The sequence below is a fragment of the Pogona vitticeps genome, chromosome 3 (genome assembly GCF_051106095.1).
Source record: "Pogona vitticeps strain Pit_001003342236 chromosome 3, PviZW2.1, whole genome shotgun sequence".
In the NCBI taxonomy this organism is placed as follows: domain Eukaryota; kingdom Metazoa; phylum Chordata; class Lepidosauria; order Squamata; family Agamidae; genus Pogona; species Pogona vitticeps.
Genome location: NC_135785.1, coordinates 30,891,338 through 30,910,748, shown reverse-complemented (window position 1 = coordinate 30,910,748; position 19,411 = coordinate 30,891,338). Strand labels below are relative to the sequence as shown.

Sequence of the window (19,411 nt, the reverse complement as noted above, 5' to 3'; positions counted from 1 at the left end):
TAAATCTATGAGATGGACTTTTCGAAAATTAATTTACAAAAATAACTATTCAATAGTCACTTAAGTTATAAAGTACTCACATTATTATGGATGAAGAGGCTAAGCTTTTCCTTTGGATAATCCAGAGTCAAAAGTCTGTCTAAAAACTTGTTCAGGAAAGGAGTTGGTTGTTCAATGAAAACACCAATTGTTACTCTTGGAGTCTCCTAAAAACAATAATACATGGGCAAAAAAGTGCAATGCATTCAGTTCAAAGTCTGATACAATAAGAACTAAATTCAACCAAAAATTAATCATATTATATGTCTTGGAAAATATACTGCAAGCTTCAGTATTCAAAATTCTTTTTCCTTTTCTATTTTTCATATACTATAGCCTTGAATAAGCTACTTTTGAATTACTGTTCCTCTCATATACGTTTGTAAAATACTTAAAGAATCTTTAAAATGGTCTCATGATGCATCTGTACAAATTATTTCCCCCAATCCTGTTGTACAGTTATTTGGTGTAGGAGAAAGAGTGTGATTTGCAATGGTAAATTGCTGCTCATTAATGAGAAGCAAATTCCTTGTCACTGAAGTCCATAGTTTCACTTGAATTCATAAAAAAATCAATTTTATCAAAGGATATTCATACTGTACCACTCTTCACAAAAAAAAAAAAAAAAAATCAAACTCTACTTATAAATTGCCTGAATGGGAATAAGCAATTCTGCTCATCTCTCCCACCCATCCCCAATCCTGCACATTGCAACCAATTTGAGTCCTGTATAAACAAGCTTAGTAGCAAGCTTGGCCAATAACCGTGTGGGTGTGTTTGTCTGTGACTGGGGGCATGAGCGCCTTGTAGTTCTGCTAAATCAACATAGGTCAAGAATGTACTGCGGTGGGCATAGATATGTACCGGTGAGACAGAAATATGTTTCTACCTCTACACCAGACATTTTGTATAAACACTGGAAACTGCATTTCAGCCTGAAACTAAATATGGGCATGAAAGGTCTGGCAAATTTCCTAGAACTTGTTTTGTATCTGTCTGAAATATCAGAATGTGATAAATTTCATGAAGGCAGTGTCTGGATGTGAAGCCAAACGTATACCATTCATCCCAATAAGAATTATTATCTTTTCATGTCTTTAAAAAAACCTGAATCTTCCAAATTGTTTCCAAAATGCATTAGAGATTTAGAACCAACACATGAGATCTTCAACCTGTTAAGAGATCCACAACATAATCAATATGCTAAACTTGGTATGACCTCCTAATCTTCTTTGGCCTTTCTGAACCAAAGCGTCATGGTCTCCAGCAACCTTTTGCCATCCTACCCTTAAGTAAAACTAGTCCTACACCATTTGAGATAGTTTTGAATTGTCTCCATCTTTCAGACATCTGTGTTCTCCACTTCTTCCTTATACGTCTACTTCTCAACTTACATCTTACATTTCCTTGCTTCATGTAACTCTTCATTCAACCAGATTTCAATTCTGGGTCCTTCTAAGTCATCCTCTGCCTTTTCTTACTCTATTGCTGCCAATAGTACCAAACCTATCCTATTTTCCTTGCTTCTTTGTGAACAGCTTCCCATATGCTCAACATGTACAGTACTTCTGCCTCAATTCACCATCTTCTCTCCTTGTTACCCTTTCAGGCCTCTGAGAACAAGAGGAGAATTGAAGGCAGGGGGACATATGTGACTGGGAGAGGAACAGGGGAAAATAGTGGAAGTCTATGAAGTCAGTTTTCAAAACCAGATGTGCTATTTGAGTTTGCAAAATGAGTGATAATTTAAAATGAGAAAGGTGGTTTTGAATGGAAGAAGAGAGACCAGAATGAGTATGATGGGAATGGAAGGCGGGAGGAATATCATTTTGAGAGTGGGTAAGTCTGGTTGTCCTGGAGAGGCTACCTGGTGCAACAGCTTCCTCTTCCTCTTCCGTCAGTCATTTTTCCATGATTAAAGAATTGATGGAGGCGGTGGGGCTATCAAATACGATTGATTAGGGCTATAGTGGTGGCAGGATTGAGACATTTGTGGAGATGAAATAAACACCGGGTATGTCAGGTCAAGAAATGCTGTGGAAGGTAAGGAGTAAGAGAAGCAGAAGCAGTGCTATCCAAGTGGACAGAAATCTGGGAAATGTTATCAGCTTTACTTATGGAACAAGTTTAACTGCATGCAATGTATACTTACAGACAATGTGGCTAGGTCTAGTAAATCTTGGTCACAGGTGCCACATCCCGTTTCAGGGGTCCAGCCATTGGGAATGTAGTTTCCAAAGTAATTCAGAGTAAGCTTGATTGGGGGAAGAATGTTTAAATCATATGAACAGATTAATAAACTCTGCTTTGGCACATCTCAAAAAATATTCCTTCCACACATTTCTGCAGTAATGCTTGCACAATAAAAATGAGTGGCAATGGGGCAGTTATCAGATATGATAAATTGCATATTCCTAATGCTGCTAATTAAATGTCATTACACTACTAGCCAAAATTATGCTATGCATTCCCCGCCTCCCATTTCTTCATGTTGAAAAAAATCACAGCTGAAAAAAAATTACTATCACTTACTTTAGTTGGTCCGTTTCCATGAAGAGTGACTGGCAAGGTGTCATACATAGAATTCCTAACCCTGGCTCTTCCTTCTTCAAATTTTAGATGGACTTCATCTGTAGCCCATCAAGAAGTTAATAATATGTCAACAGTAATTTCCTCAAAGAAGAACAGCACAACATTCTTCGCCAATGTCTGAGTACTTGCATTTTACACAGATTCCTGCATTTCCTGTCATTTAAACCTACAGTTCTTTAAGCCACTTGTTCCACTGTTTAGGAACATATTGAAAAGAATATGAAGCCTCCTAGATTTTTTAAGATAATAATTTATCTGTCTCAAGAGCCTGCTTTTTTACAATGGGCTGCCAAAGTTCTTATCTCAGAACTTTGAGGAACTGGATGTTCTTTCTCCAACACTTTTTTGGCAAGTTTGGGGCCTGCTCAGGTACACTCCACTGAGGATTGTTCCTGGGAAAAGGTTAGAGCCAGGCCCGTAGCTTGCTCTCATCACCTCAAGCCCCTCTTCTATTCCTAATTCTCTCATGAGAAAAACTGAACAAACACACTGAGAGATATTCAAAGGGGTTTTAAAGCTTCAGGGTCCAGAATAAATCTAATGTTCACATATCTGCAGGAGACTGTGAGGGAAAACAAAAGCCTGGTCACCAAACACCAACAATCCCATGTGATGTAACAGGTATAAAGAAGTATTTGTGTCAAGGGCATTATATAAGAGGTGGTGCATCACAGGCAAGCAATATATGTGATACCTATATTTATTTATTTATTTATTTGGTTGATTTAAAGTATTTTATACTGCATTTCTCCTTAAAAAGGATCCAAAGCAGTGTACATCATTAAAAAATAAAATATTTAAAAGCAAAAACAGTGAGTATACTAATATTTAGGAAATAATTAAACACATATTAAAACCGTAAACACGCTCAATGCTAAAAGCACTTATAAAAGCAACAAGGCACAATAATCCATTTAAAAAAAACCCTCTCAGACAGTTAGTGACTATATTTCCCATTCCTCAAGAGACATTTCAGCATACATACCGATAGCTCCATTTAGAGACTGGAAAATGTTACATTTGTGATCCAAGGTAATATTAATACGTTCCTAAGGAATAATAACAGGGGAAAAATATGCTAAATGAGGCATAATAAAATGCAGGGCAATATAAATTGAAGCTAAATACCTTGAAAACTGTATGCTAGCTAAAAATCATGAGTACAGGTTTCCTTGAAAATTCATATTAAGAACCTTAATTTTTCAGCCAGATCTTTTTCAATGTTTCACATATCTTCAGAGTTCAGTTATGTCATCAAGATTTATGAACCTATGATTCATTGAGAAACTGTTTATACGAACCCAGCACCAAAGGCTTGCTTTCTGTTCTATAACCTAAGCAAACGAAGTTCACGACTTTCTAAAGAATGGTGATTTGGCAGTTTAAAAGTAAGGAAATATCTGTCAGATTCCACTGATTCCACCTACTGGGATCTGCCACACTTTAACTAAGCTGCCACCAACCATTCCCTATAAGAAGTCACACAGACCAGGGATGGATTTTTAAACAAATAAAGAATAAGGTTTATTTAAAACAACACACAGGGAAAATAAATTGATCAGGTGAATAAGATATAGTAACGTGGCTTAGTTTCACTCATACATACACACAGTTTGGTTCACACAGAACCCTTAACTTGAAGCACAGACCCTGAACCTATCAGTTTTGGCTGACCAACAGACACCTGAACCTATCAGGTTGGTACTCTGACACACAGTAGTACCCTGTCTGACACACAGACTCCCACACCAGCTTCTTCTTCCCAGCTGCTGCTTCGTCACATCCCAGCATCTCCCCTTCACCACACAGGCTTCACATATATATACAGTACAGCCCCTCCTCCTGATGTCCCGCCTTCCACTCCCCATAGGATGGAACTTTCCCTCCAAACCCATGACAGACAGGTAACATCAGTGCTGTATGTAACACCTCCCCTCTTTATAAGTTGTTTTGTAGGGGGAAAGCTAAGGTGCTTTTTCCCAAAAAACAACCTGGATAAAACACACAACAACAGTTATACATACCATATCATACTTACTTATACTTACATTCTAAGTTAACCATAGCAATTAGGCATTTAAACATTTACCATATACATTACATCAATTTACCTTTATTCATACAAACCAAGTTCAAAAAACAGGTACATTTAACTTTTTGTCATCAATATATATACATAGTCCATGTTTCTTTCGCCGTCTTCATTCTTCAGGTCTTCTTGACAAGGCGTCAGCAACACAGTTCACTGACCCTCTGACCACCTTCACTTCAAAGTCATAGTCCTGTAGGTTTAAAGCCCACCTCATAAGTTTGCTATTGTGGGTTTTCATTGTCTTTAACCATTGCAGTGGTGAATGGTCAGTGCACAGAATAAAATGTCTTCCCCAGATGTAAGGCTTGGCCTTCTGGATCGCGTAGACTATGGCCAAACATTCCTTCTCCACGGTTGCCAAATGTCTCTCACCTTTTTGAAGTTTCCTACTCAGGTAGGACACTGGATGCTGGTCACCATTCTCATCCTCCTGGCACAGAACTGCTCCTACCCCGCTGTTAGCCGCATCGGTGTAGATGATGAACTCCCGGTCGAAGTCTGGAGCACGCAGCACAGGATAGTTGATTAACGCCTCCTTCAACCTCTGGAACGCCGCCTCACAGTCGCTGGTCCACGGGATGCGGTCATCAGCCTTCTTCCTCGTCAGATCGGTCAGCGGAGCCGCAATCTCGCTAAACCTCGGGATGAACTTTCTGTAGTAGCCCACCAACCCAAGAAATGATTTGACTTTTTTCTTGGTGTTGGGTCTAGGCCAATCACGAACTGCTTCTATTTTGGTCTCTAGGGGTTTTATCACTCCTCCCCCTACCATGTGACCCAAGTATGTTCTTTCTGGGCTACCCAGCTGCAGTTTGTTCTCTTTGCAGAGCCTAGGCCAAAGCACTTCCTCCCCTGGGTCAAAGTGCCTCTCCCCGGCTCTCTGGTCATCCCAAGCTTTCTTTCTGACCTTTTGAGCTTGCAGGGTCTCTGCTGCTAGCTCTAGGTTTCTCTTTAGGTCCTTCCTCAAAGAGTCTCTATCTGTCACAACGTCCCGTGGGTCATCCTGGGTGATCTGCTCCCAATTTTGTTTGATCAAATCAAGGGGCCCTTTCACCCTTCTCCCAAATAAAAGTTCAAATGGACTAAACCCGGCACTGGCTTGTGGCACTGATCGATAAGCAAACAAAAGGGATTGCAGCTTCTGGTCCCAATTGTTTGGATTCTCTGCCAAGTAAGCCCTAATCATGCGCATTAGAGTCCCATTGAACTTCTCAGTTAACCCATTACTTTCAGGATGATAGGCAGTGGTTTCCTTGTGCTTAATTCCACAGATTTGCCATAAGCGTTTCATGAGCTTCGATGTGAACGATGCTCCCAAATCTGTGATTATTTCTGAGGCAAATCCCATCCTGGACATATACCCCACCAAGGCATCTGCCACTGTGTTAGTTTCAATGTTAGTCAAGGGTATGGCTTCAGGGTACCTCGTGGCATGGTCCACAATGGTGAGAATGAACCTGTTCCCCCTCTTTGTGGCCTTGGGCAAAGGTCCCACAATATCCACCCCTATGCATTTGAACGGAGTGTCAATCACAGGCAAAGGGCACAACTTTGCTTTGGTCCTGTCGCGGCTATTCCCCTGCCTTTGACACACATCACATTGTTTACAGAACTCCCTGATCTGCTTCCCTATGTCAGGCCAGTAAAAATTCTGTGTGATTCTCTGCTGTGTTTTGTTCACCCCTAAGTGTGCAGCAAACATGTCAGAGTGTCCCCTTTGTAAGATCATGGGGCGATACTTTTCAGGTACCACTAGCTGACTTCTGATCCCATCTCCCCCTTTTGAGATATTCCTCAGGGTCTCTCTATATAAAACCCCCTTTTTCTCCAGAAATCTCACTGGGGTTTCAGGTGTTAGCTGGGCATCAGTCACCTGTTCAAAACACTTTTGGAGAGTGGCGTCTGCCTTTTGCTCTTGTCCAAATCTGCTGTCTGTGGTCAAGGTTTCCACCACAGCTTCTGAACTCCCCCCACCTGCTTCCGTCTCTGGCTCATCATTACCCCCCTGAACTGTCCCCGTGGTGGCTTGTGAGCGTGTAATCACTAGCACCCGTTTCACATGTTCAGCCAGGTCATTTCCCACGAGCACGGCTGCTGGCAGAGTCGATGAAATCGCTAGCCGCCAAACTCCCCTCCAGCCTTGAAAGTTGACAGGTACCTCCGCGACTGGTAGTGAGATTATCTGCCCCTCAATCCCTGCCACCTTTATGCTCTCATTTGGGATTACATATTCCCTCGGAATAATATCTGGATGGCACAGGGTCACCTGGGAACAAGTGTCCCGCAGCCCCCGATACTGACGGTCAAGTATTCCTACGTCCACCCCTGCTGTCTCAAACAACTGAGAATCTGTTCTCACCAACAGGCAGCGCCTGACTTCTACAAGAGGACCATTTTCCTCAGCCTGATCAGCAGATGTAGCTGTTCCAGACTGAGTAGCCATGGCAACAGGCTCCCTCAGTGACAATGAGCCTTGCTCTTTCTGGACACAGAACACAGCTTTTGGCTTGGTTCCACTCGACTCCTGAGGCACCATTCCTTTTAGCTGCTTTAATTTCTCACAATCTGAGATTAGATGGCCTTTTCCCTGACAGAAATAACATTTTCTGGTGTATTTTGATTCTCTCTCATCTTGTTTTGGTTTTCCCTCCAAAATCTGAGGTCTTAGTTTCATGTCTGAGGGCTTCCCTTCACCATGGGCCCCTCCCCCTTGCTGGCTTTTCCCTGGTCCCTGAGAGTACTTGCTGTAGGTTTCTTTGGGTTTACCTACAGATTTCCCCTCACCCAAGGGCTTTCTTATTTGCGAAATAAAATCTGCGATCTCGGCTGCTTCTACCACAGATTTTGGTTTCCTTTCCCTCACCTGGAACTTCAATTCCCCATGGAGAACTGAATAGAACTGTTCCAGCGCTATCAAATCTTTAAGCTGTTGAAAGGTCTCTGTCCCCTCCTGAGATAGCCATTTCTCAAGCAGCCTCACCAATTGGGCCCCCACTTGGGTAAAAGTCTGTTCTGGTTTCTTGGTGATTGATCTGAATCTTTGCCTCAGCTGTTCCGCATTTATCCCATGTCTTGCAAACACCAGTTTTTTAAACTCTGCAAAATCTTTCATCAGTTCCTCAGGCATCTCGGCATAGACCTCAGCCAGGCTACCACTGATTAAAGATCGCATGATGGTCATCTTCTCAGTTTCCCTCACTGAGAAGTCCACAAACCCTCTTTCCACTAAGGAAAAGAACACCTCAGGACAATCTCCCTTGTGGTACACAGGGAATTTCTTCAGGTCAGCTTTAGACAATTGGCCTCCCTCAGAATCCCTATTGTTATTATTGTTCTGGTTCATCATTTCCAGTTTTCTTAATTCAAACGCCATCCTTTCTTTTTCCAGAGCAATTTTCTCTCTCTCTCTCTCTCTAGTTCAAATTGCCGTTGTTTCTCCCTTTCCTTCATTCTTTCTCTCTCTAACCTTTCCTCCATTTCCCTCACCCTCAGTTCATGCTGTTGGGCTAGGAGCAATTTTCTGAGTTCTGGGTTCTGCTCTCCTGTGCTGTCACCCTGCACTGAGCCAAATTCATCCTCAGAACCTTGGTCAACCTGGGGGTCTTTCACTTCACCCATTTCTGCCACTTGGCTTCGAGTCAAGGGCATAATCCCCCCTCAGAACAAGCTGCTTTAAAAAGTCAAGCCTCAAAATAAAACGACCACTTTTTTTTTCTCTCTTTTGCCTCAGAACCAGCTTTCTATAGATTACTGCTGTTCTTCAGCACTACTGTAACTTGCAACAGTTGCGAGCCAGAGTCTACCCCCCTCTGCTGGGCCTCTCAGCAGACAAGCTAGCTCACTGCTATTACACAGTTTTGCCTCAGCTTTTTCCCGCCAAAACCAGGCTGCCTCAGAGCACTCTAATCTAGTCTCCCCAGTTGGCACGTTCTTCCACTAGCGCACCTCCCCGTGAGGTACACCTAGAAGATTACCTACGCGCCTCAGATTGTCCCTGACTAGACCCCCCTTGCTCTGGGCACACTTGCCAAGGCTTTGCTGGACCGCTGGACAACTGGACCAGTCGTATCCCACACGCTGGACACCAATCAATGTGACAAACCCAGACCTACTGGGATCTGCCACACTTTAACTAAGCTGCCACCAACCATTCCCTATAAGAAGTCACACAGACCAGGGATGGATTTTTAAACAAATAAAGAATAAGGTTTATTTAAAACAACACACAGGGAAAATAAATTGATCAGGTGAATAAGATATAGTAACGTGGCTTAGTTTCACTCATACATACACACAGTTTGGTTCACACAGAACCCTTAACTTGAAGCACAGACCCTGAACCTATCAGTTCTGGCTGACCAACAGACACCTGAACCTATCAGGTTGGTACTCTGACACACAGTAGTACCCTGTCTGACACACAGACTCCCACACCAGCTTCTTCTTCCCAGCTGCTGCTTCGTCACATCCCAGCATCTCCCCTTCACCACACAGGCTTCACATATATATACAGTACAGCCCCTCCTCCTGATGTCCCGCCTTCCACTCCCCATAGGATGGAACTTTCCCTCCAAACCCATGACAGACAGGTAACATCAGTGCTGTATGTAACACCTATGATTCATTGAGAAACTGTTTATACGAACCCAGCACCAAAGGCTTGCTTTCTGTTCTATAACCTAAGCAAACGAAGTTCACGACTTTCTAAAGAATGGTGATTTGGCAGTTTAAAAGTAAGGAAATATCTGTCAGATTCCACTGATTAACAGTTTAAAATATAATAAAAGGAATAAACATTGAAAATGTCATTATATATACAGAATATTGTTAATATAAACTAGAGCTAAAAATGTTTTCACAAAGATTGTTAAATGGCAAATAGAGAACAGTATTAGTAATTCTAATATAAACTGTATAAGATCATTTCCTTCAGGTTTTTTTCCTTAAATAGAGTAGCAAGGCTTATTCCTGGGGATTACTCTCCTGGAATCTTATCCACATATTTTTCTACATTTGGTGTAAGTCCATGGAAAATCCACATATAACTTTAGCATCAGGGTATCTAAACCTTTAAAACAATTGATCCAGTCCAACAGAATGCAATCCATCATGAATGGTACACACTGCTATTTTAAACCAACATGGCTCCAGGAGAGCAGCTCAGAAAACCAGGGGAAGGCATTGGATACCTGCCCTCTCCCAAATGGAATCCCTCTTCTTGCTATCTGAGAAACATCCTAACAATATATGTTGTGTGTGTTTGTGTTTTTAACATATATGTTATCTTTAAGCCATTCTGGAAGTATCTGTGCTCTGCCTTCCAAGTGTAACAAAAACTATTATAATCTTGTATCTCAACTGTTCAACATCGAAGGGAGGTTCTCTCCCTCCTTGCACAGTTCTATAGGAGGGCTACAGTTGCCTGTAAGGGGCTATGTAGGCACACCGATCTATATACTAAACAGATCTGGGGAAATGGGTATGCACATGCAGCTCTCCACTTGCAAAGAGATACATGCACAGAAGTCATGGGTGGTCTGCAGTCCACACATCTGGGAACTGCCTCTGATTGTTGCCACATCTGGAGTGGACTACTAGCAGCTCTATGTTAGGTAACATTCATGCCTGAGTGAAGTGCCCTGCTGGTTACACTATAAACTGTCAATGTGTGATGATGATGAGAATGTTTACCTATATAAATGTTGACCTAGGACCTTTAGAACTCTAATGAGTTTTTTCCCAGATTTCTGAATATTGGCACAACTGTTCTGCATTTTCAAGCATAATTAGCTATGGAATTCTGAACACAAAAGATGTAATAGGAATTTTTTTAAAAAAAATCATTCCCTGTGATTTTGGACATTTCGACCCACCAGAGAATCTCTCTAGGACCTCACAAAGAGGGAGATATTGCCAAGAGAAGCAGTGGGAAGAAATGCTGAGTGCTGTCCCCTTCTTGCTGAATGCCTGCACATGATTAAGTCTGACAATCCTGTACTGATTAAGCCTGAAGTATAGTATTAGACTCCACAAGATTTTTGTATTTTAGTGCTGCTGGTGTCCATTTCAGACCCTTTATATTGGATATACTCTTCAATGTAAGGGCTTGAACTTATTTCCAGCAAGTTCAAGTACTCTTACAGAACCCAACTAAGCCAGCCAATCATGCACTGAAACCAAATACTGTCAGAATGTCAATGTCTTTCCTAATTTTTAAACCCAGATGAAACCAGGATTGCAGCTTGAACTTTCTTCATTCATTGTTAAAAACTGTTTGCAAAGCAGAAATACTCCAAGTTACAAGAAGTATTACTTATTAAAGTCTACATACCCTCTTCAATGGGTCAATATAAACTTTGGTATAAAAAAGCTGGTCATCGTCATTATCTTGCAAGTCCCATTGTTGTACAATGCGGTTTACAGATGAAGAATAACCAATAAATCCTGAAAGAAATCAAATTGACTTAAATTAATGCATCATTTCTTCAACTTTAAAATACAATACATTTATGTCTGTTCTAGGATACCAAACACCAAGTATAGAGGAATCTCAGGTAGTTTTGGATTACTACTTCTATTATTCGTGGTCATCACCACTGCTGGTTTGGGCTGAAGGAAGGTGCTCTAAAACATCTAGAGAGCACCAGATGGACAAAGGCTGCTATTAAAAAAAGCTGCTAAATTGATGGTGTTTGATAATAACAACCTTCTGAATTTCTATTGTTTCCATGTTTTAGTTTAATATTCCTTATGGCCAGAATAAAAGCATTCCAGGTATGGATCTTGAGAAGTAATTGCTGCCATGGAAGAAAGAATACATGAAACTAATAGTCTTCACTTTTTTCTTGTACTCACAGATGTCATCACAGCAAAGAATTATGGTAATCCATCTTCAGCACACAGGAGGAGGACGAGGAAATAATTCACGTAACAGGGGAAAAAATCTTCAGAGCAATCATATATGGACTTAATCCGAAGTAAGTCATACTACATTCAGTGGCACTTTCTCCGAGATGACTATGCATAGGATTGCAGTCCCAGAATACATTCTGAAGACATCTTTACTTTGAGTGAACATTCATTCTGCTCACATGAGGACAAAAAGGGACATGTAACCTTTGATTGGAAATGACCTGAAAGAAGCTTCTATTCATGTTCACTTGAAAATCAGTGAATGACAACTGGGAAATTTTTATCAGAGGTTTAATTATATCTTATAGATGCCAAGTTCAGTAAGTTGTGGTTTGTTTCATTAATGTTTCTGATATAAATATCTGAATCCAGCAGGTAGCCTCAACAAAAGTAGACATACTGAATCGATGATAACTATGTAAACATTGAATAATTATTCAGTTCTGTGGGTCTACTCTAATTGGGACTATCAACTGGATTAAGGCCAAGGTCAGCCTATATAGTCAGTATATACCTAGTCCATTACTTCATGTATTTCCCATTCCTTTCCCCCACTTTTCCTCTTCTCTTTTTCTGTTTTCAATTAAAAACGTAATTTTAAAAAATACCCATGCACATAAGGAAATATTGTTCACTGAATATTATCAATGGTGGTGGAGGAGGTGGAATTTGTATACAACATATAACAATGAGACAACAATTTTATTCTTGAAGGCTTTCATGGGCGGGTTACGATGATTCTTGTGGGTTTCTCGGGCCGTGTTCTGGAGGTTTTTCTTCCTAATGTTTTGCCAGTCTCTGTGACTTGCATCTTCAGAGGACAGGAGCTAGAATTGTCTCTGTGTTCTGGTGTAGTGTGTCTAATGTTGTTGTTGTTTAGTCGTTTAGTCGTGTCCGACTCTTTATGACCCTTCGGAGCAGAGCACACCAGGCCCTCCTGTCTTCCATTGCCTCCCAGAGTCGGGTCAAATTCATGACACTGTCCAACGATCTCATCCTCTGTCGTCCCACTTTCCCAACATCAGGGTCTTTCGCAGGGAGTCTTCTCATGAGATGGCCAAAGTACTGGAGCCTCAGCTTCAGGATCTGTCCTTCCAGTGCGCACTCAGGGTTGATTTCCTTTAGAATGGATAGGTTTGTTCTCCTTGCAGTCCAGGGGACTCTCAAGAGTATAATATTGCAAGTTAACCCACAACAACTACCAGACAACAATTTTGTTTTCAAGAACAAAAGGATCTTTTTAATTTCTACAAACATTACTCACCTCCTGCATTAAGAAATCGTTTCCCACTGCGAACAATAGGGTATTTGTCCGACAGTCTTTTATCAGGCCATATTAAACTATCTGCTGCAAACACAACCTTGTGATTAGCTTGCTGGAACTTCTTTAACAATTCTTCTGGTCCTCCAGCAAATATAACATCGTAGCTATTGGTTGCAGAGGCAAAACAAAATGAAAATTAAAAGCCTTTTTAAGTATAATATAAACATAAGCTGTCAAATCAGGAGGAAATAAAAGTTACTTTGTTAACATATATTGTAAGAAGAAATATCATACTCCTTGGCTATTTCAAATGCAGATTTTACTTTTAAGAGAATGATGTGCTCTTATACAGGAATCATTTATTCTTTAACAGAATCTGGCTGTTGCCCTCCTGCTCATGTATAAAACAAGGAGCCAAACTTGCATGAAGAGTCGGTGCTAAATTCTTCCTCATTTTTCCTTTCGTTATTAACCTAATTTGCATTGCCAAAATTTACTGTTTGCTTGTTTTATAGGCCGCCTTTCTCCTAATAAAGGAACACAAGGCGGGTCACAGTATTAAAAGAATAGAGTTAAAAACATAGTAAGTTAAACATTAAAAAAATAAAGCACCAATTAAAATACAATTGAACAATTAAAAGCAGGTGCATATTACAAACTATCTTAACTTTGAAATGCCATTCAGGGAATCAATCATGATTGTGAAAAACCTGCCTGAACACTTTGGTCTTCAGATATGGGCAGAAGGATAAAAGATCACTTAGTACAATTTACCAATAAAATTTGAGTGATCTGAAATCTGTACATGCTGATAATTTAATATGTGCCATCAAGTCAATTACAACTTATTCCAATGTATAAGGTATAGAGTTCTCAAAGCAGTTTATTATTTCCTTCTTCTGCAGTTGCTCTGGGACTCTGTAACTTTTCCAAAACCATACACGGTGGTTCTTCTCCTACAAGAAACAGCAGGTGATCAAACTCCTTACCCTGGCAGTTTACTAGTATGTATATAGTACCTCAAGAGCAGCTGGTACTGAAATGACTTTATTTTGATATTTTACAGATGTAATGTGATAGCAGTAGTTATATTATCTCTTTCTTCTTTCATAGTCCATGAAGGTCACACTATCATAATTTTAGAACTGCTTAGCTGGAAAAGACCCTATGAATCTCTGAGTCCACCCCCTGTCCACAGCCAGAAACTTAAACCACTTGGCCAAAATACTGTAGATAGAGAAGTTGGTGGTGGTGGTGGTGGTGGTGGTGGTGGTGGTGGTGGTGGTGGTGGTGGTGGTGGTGGTGGTGGTTGTTGTTGTTGTTGTTGTTGTTGTTGTTGTTGTTGTTGTTGTTGTTGTTGTTGTTGTTGTTGTTGTTGTTGTTGTTGTTATTGTTGTTACTTTTTGAGATCCCATCTCTATTACTCCTTTCATTACTCCAGCCATCTTTCTTTATTCCTGGAAGAGCATCTAAGGTAACTGATTCTGAGGTAAAATTGCACACCTCTGCTATACATCTTAATGGAATAGGAGGGCTAACCCAAGACACCTGGTGTCTGAGGCAATTATAAAAATGTTCTTCCACTCTTTGGACAAAAACCTGTTGGCCTGACAGTCAACTCTTTCCTTAACACAGTTGATCATCCTTGACCATGACTGAAGGCAGGAGGTTAGCTTGGGGGCATAACTGCAGTCCCTAAAGTTCTTTTCTCTGAGACCTTGTTGTCTCCCAGGCTCTGCTGCCTTAGGCAGCACTTTCACTAATGATAGAATTGCCCTTACGTGGTGGAAACATGAACCATGAACTTTTATAATGTAGTCTGGACTTCTAAAACTAGAATTTTTAGAATGTTGAGGGTAACCTGTTTAAATTCTTCAGTCTTCCCCTACTCTCAAGAACACTGCGTCCTGACCAAGCCAATTGTGTTCTTCAGCCTACACAGAGTTTGTTCAGCAAATTATGATGCTAAACAAATTTCCTGAAGTGAGCACAGGATTATCTTGTCCCTCAAGCAATCAACACAATTTTCTTACACTTGTTCCTGCACTACTGTTGCTAAGGAATTACACTACTGAACCTTGAAGTTCCTGAGGCACAGGCCAGTTACAGTTATCATGACGGATCCAGTACATCACCCAACTAAAGGTCTTCTGTGCTTGCTTTTAATTACTCAAGTTCTGTTCTGTAAAAACAGCCAGAGTTGGCTAAAGCAAGTCACAATTAGAGTAGGGTTGTTTGATTCAATGGAAGTTAAAGAGGAGTTGACTCACAAAATCCCCATTGGTCCAATCGCCTACTCTAGAGCAATTTACTACCACAAAGCAATAGAATTTTGGCCACTATTTTGCTCCTGGTTCCATTTGGTGGCCTTCTGGGTTCTACGTTTGTTCACTTTTCATTTTTAATATCCTCCCAAGCTGAAGAAAATGAGAAGAACATATTCTATGTTCTGCCATATCCCAATGGCTGAAAGGTATTACCACTTGCAAATATAATTGACACAAAGGTCAGAGAAATAGCTGCCAGAAAGATCATTTTTTTATTGTAGGGTCACACAACGAACTTGTGGAATTTGTTGTACTAATGCTTTGTAAATCTAGCTGTGGACAGCTGCAGCAACTTAGGACCAGTATCCCTACATGTGCTTCCTATATTTTCCAAAGAAAAGTATTCCTTGAAGATCTGATAAGCAAAATTATTCCACTGAAATGTTTCCACACGGTGGTTTTCATATGGTGAGTCATAAGAAATGACGCCAGCAGCAAGATATGATAGCTGAGCCCTAAACTCTTCAACCTATTTTGAAAAAAAATCATAGGTTTGTCATAGTTTTAACAATTTATCTGCTGGATTCATTTATGACATATCATTTGTGGAAAGTGAATTGTACAATACACATTTGCATGAAAAATAATTTAACATGTTACAAGTGCATATACCTAGAATCCAGGTTATTTCTTAAAGATGCAGACTAACTAGTTTTTTCTTCTTCATTTCACTTATACTATTCTGTTGTTAAAAATTCATTGAGCTGCAACAATCATATCTTAGATTATTAAACTTAGGTATTAAACTCAGGAAATGTGGCCTTTTGCTCATGACAGAGCCCATCTATCAAAGCTAGGGATATACCAGAAATCTTCTGATTAAAAAATAGTTACACTTTATCAATATCAATGAGTACACTTTGTTTGAAAACACAACTCCCAACAATTGCTTATTTGTCTGAGAGTTCAAAATATGAATTAACATGCATTTCTGGATCTTGTTATCATTTGGTAACTCTCCATATCATTTTGAAGATAAATGTTTTAAATTATAAATAAGGGTAGGGAGAGAGGAATCAATCTCACAGAACCGGGACTTGCTTAAAGATATTTTGCTGCCCAAGGTTAAAAAAAAACCCCATAGTGTCACTCCCAACTGGAATCAAGATGCAATGCGCGCAAACCAGCCATGTGATTTTGGCACGGAATCCAGAAAAAACACAAGTGCCTCAACCCATTTAGGGATGTAAAAATATAATAACAATTTGCTGCCCTTGCATGAAAACTGAAATCTGCTGACTGAGGCAGCTGCCTCACACTGCCAATTGGTAAGTTCGCTCCTAGACAACAACCTGAGAAGACACTGAAGAAATTCAGATGAACAGGTTGTGACTTCTGCCATATCAGGAAAGAGATGATCAGGTCCTTGTGACCTTTATCCTTTGCCTTACTTGCACATTGCCATCCACATTTATGACTGCAGACAAGCTTTGTTCACCAGACTGCACATGGAAATGTGAACATTGGAAAATGAGGCCAATGGACAAAATCCCATCCCCTCATACTTTTATTTTAAACAGACGAACATGGCAACAGTCTTCAGCACCAGACGTAATCTGAGGAGCGGATGATGCATTGGTTTCCTCCAAAAGTAATACAAATTACAAATCCAACAATCTGAATCTTCCAACTTATACAAACTGTAAATTTATTCTGTTTCTGTCACTGGAAGGCAAAACAAATCCTGGCAAGCTACTGAGTCTCAGCGCCTTCCCCCTGAAAACATACTGCCAAGCCTCCATATGTCCCCAAATATTTCAGTAACTATTCCCTACATATTTTCATACCAACCCTTTTTATCAATGTGGGCTACACACGTGCTGCCCAGCCAGAATAGCACAGCTTTGCAGCAGCAGATGTTCCAGATCAGAGGTAGATATCCAGATGCTCTGGAGTACAACTTAGCCATGGAAGCTAGGCTTGATATGAGTTGTAATCCAAAACACCTTATAGACAACAGCAGCTACATCTGGTCTGGATGATGACATGTACTAGAAGCAGTCTACTTCTTTCACATTCATGCTATTTCTCCAGGGTCAAACATCTGAGCCCTCTCTGCTGGCATTGGTTCACACAATCGCTTTTGAGAGCTGAACAGTTCATGATGAAGCACACTAAATGGTGCAACATGGGGTATCACAATGACCTTTTGTGGATACTGCCAACATTTTACACTGCACACCAATCAGCTATTAGAGAAGGAATATTCAGAAATGCAACACGGTATATGTACAAAGCTGCACTGTGGTCATTTGGTCAAGTCAAATGGGTTGCTTACATCAAGATGGTTTGTAATAATCGCTAGCTATGTCCTATTTTTGTCAAAGCAAGTTTCCACAAGGAAACTGATCTGTTGGCTTTCGTTGCCAACTTGCCATACACTGGCTAGAATCCATCTGGCACAAATTATACCATATAACTCTGATAACATCATCAGCCACAGCCATGCTGTAGCCTTTTCTGGAGAATAAAGCTTCTTATCTCTCCCCCCACCTCCAGGCCCTAGGGATCCCTTTCATACTAAGAAGCTATTTGGAGATTCAGAATGGGGTAGGGGGTGGTTTAAAGCTGGACCAGAAACAGCAATTTTTGGCTTTAAATTGTTCCCTACTCTGTTCTGTGGTTTCTGAAGACTTCCTAGGATGAAACCTTCAGAATGTCTAGGGATCCCCAGAACCTGGCAGGGGAGTAACAAAACCCTTTTAATTCACCATGAAAGTCTGTGGCATAGCTGCAGCTAATGATATCATTAAAACTGCATGATGTAAGGCCAGAGAAGTTTCATTCAGAATGTTGTGTCATATGACATATACAGTTGTTCATTTAAAAGTTTCCCTTTCTTATATACCATGAAAATCATTGGTCTCATCATTTGTCCCAACCAGAGGTGCTGCACTGAATGAAGGGGACTGCTTAAGTCAATTCTTATTAAGTTCCCTTGATTCGGTGGTTTAATCCAGTTGGAACTATATTGGGTTTGCCCTTTTGACAGTAAATGAGTCTAATTACAGCCTGTGCCCCATTAGAATTATTATGCTGCACCTTCATTAGATCAAAATGGTCTTTTTCCAGGAAAAGGGGCCAATTGCTGCTTGCTCCCATTCAGGCAAGCCACTCCTCTACCCTCACTGTATTTCCTAACATTTACTTTTTTTGTAAAAGCAGTTGTAAAAGCAGAGCTGCCAGTTGGTAAGATGTAACAGTGACTTGTCTTCCTTAAAGTTAATCTAGTGCAGTCAGTGTAACCAGAAGAACCATTAGGATCTATGTCAACAATATTCATTTCAGTAGCCTTTGGAAAGCTCTTGAAGACAAAATTGCTCTTTTTGCTTAAAACCCTCTACAGCCTGACATCTCAATGCATGTGGGCTATTCAACCTAGCTTCACTTTACAGTTACTGTACTTATATTTCATCTTGTTTCAGTTTGTCCTCTAATTCTCCCTCCGCAGCTCCTCAAATATGTTTCTAAACACATTTTTCGAGAGCTTTTAAAGAAAAACTATGCCTTCTTCAATCCCTAGCCCCCAAATCCAGAAGCTTGCCAAACTATGTTGTCCTGCTGTTCGAGATCCTTCACTGTGGCCATACTTTCCTTCTTGGTCCCACTGTCTCTCCTCATCCTCTATAATTTTCTCCAGGCAGCAAACTAATATTGCAAATGCAAAACCAGCAGAGCTCCTTCTAATTCAGCAGTTTTTGTTCACATGCAAAGAGAACAAAATACTTTATTTACATTTGGTCATTATGTTACAATGAATATACACTCACACTGATCTTCACTCTGTACCACTGAAGAGGTCACAGAAGATGTAATCTTTATTTATTTATTGGTTTCATTTATATCCCACCTTTCCTCTAATGAGTTCAAGGAGATGCATATATCTCTTCACCTACCACTTTACATTCACAACACCCTGTTGTGAGATGAGTGCTTCAACTGATGCCAGTTAGCTCAGTGAGTTTAGTGGCCGTGTGAATTTGAATCTAGGTTTCCCAAGTCCTGAGTCTAACCTTGATTTCCTTTTCTATTCTCCTTTTTTGCACTTTTATCCATTTTTCAGACAGTGTTCTCTTGCAGCTCCAGGTGTTTCAGAAACCTTGGCTTCCTCCACTCTTTTTCTACACATTTTCCCCCTTTCTGCCTTTCACTCTAGAGAATACTTCCCAGGCAGCTGATCCAACA

General features: G+C 40.5%; 1 protein-coding gene across 2 annotated transcripts in view; it reads right to left on the bottom strand.

Moving 5' to 3' along the window:
- Positions 1-19,411, bottom strand: part of PLOD2 (procollagen-lysine,2-oxoglutarate 5-dioxygenase 2) — an 85,957-nt gene that overhangs the window by 27,910 nt on the left and 38,636 nt on the right. For both annotated transcript variants that reach the window (XM_020815230.3, XM_072996031.2), the window contains exons 4-9: positions 12,900-13,063; positions 11,055-11,167; positions 3,617-3,680; positions 2,572-2,669; positions 2,192-2,293; positions 81-206 (exon numbers count right to left, since the gene is read on the bottom strand). In XM_020815230.3, coding sequence (XP_020670889.3) covers positions 81-206; positions 2,192-2,293; positions 2,572-2,669; positions 3,617-3,680; positions 11,055-11,167; positions 12,900-13,063 — 667 coding nt within the window. The remainder of the gene's footprint in view (positions 1-80; positions 207-2,191; positions 2,294-2,571; positions 2,670-3,616; positions 3,681-11,054; positions 11,168-12,899; positions 13,064-19,411) is intronic.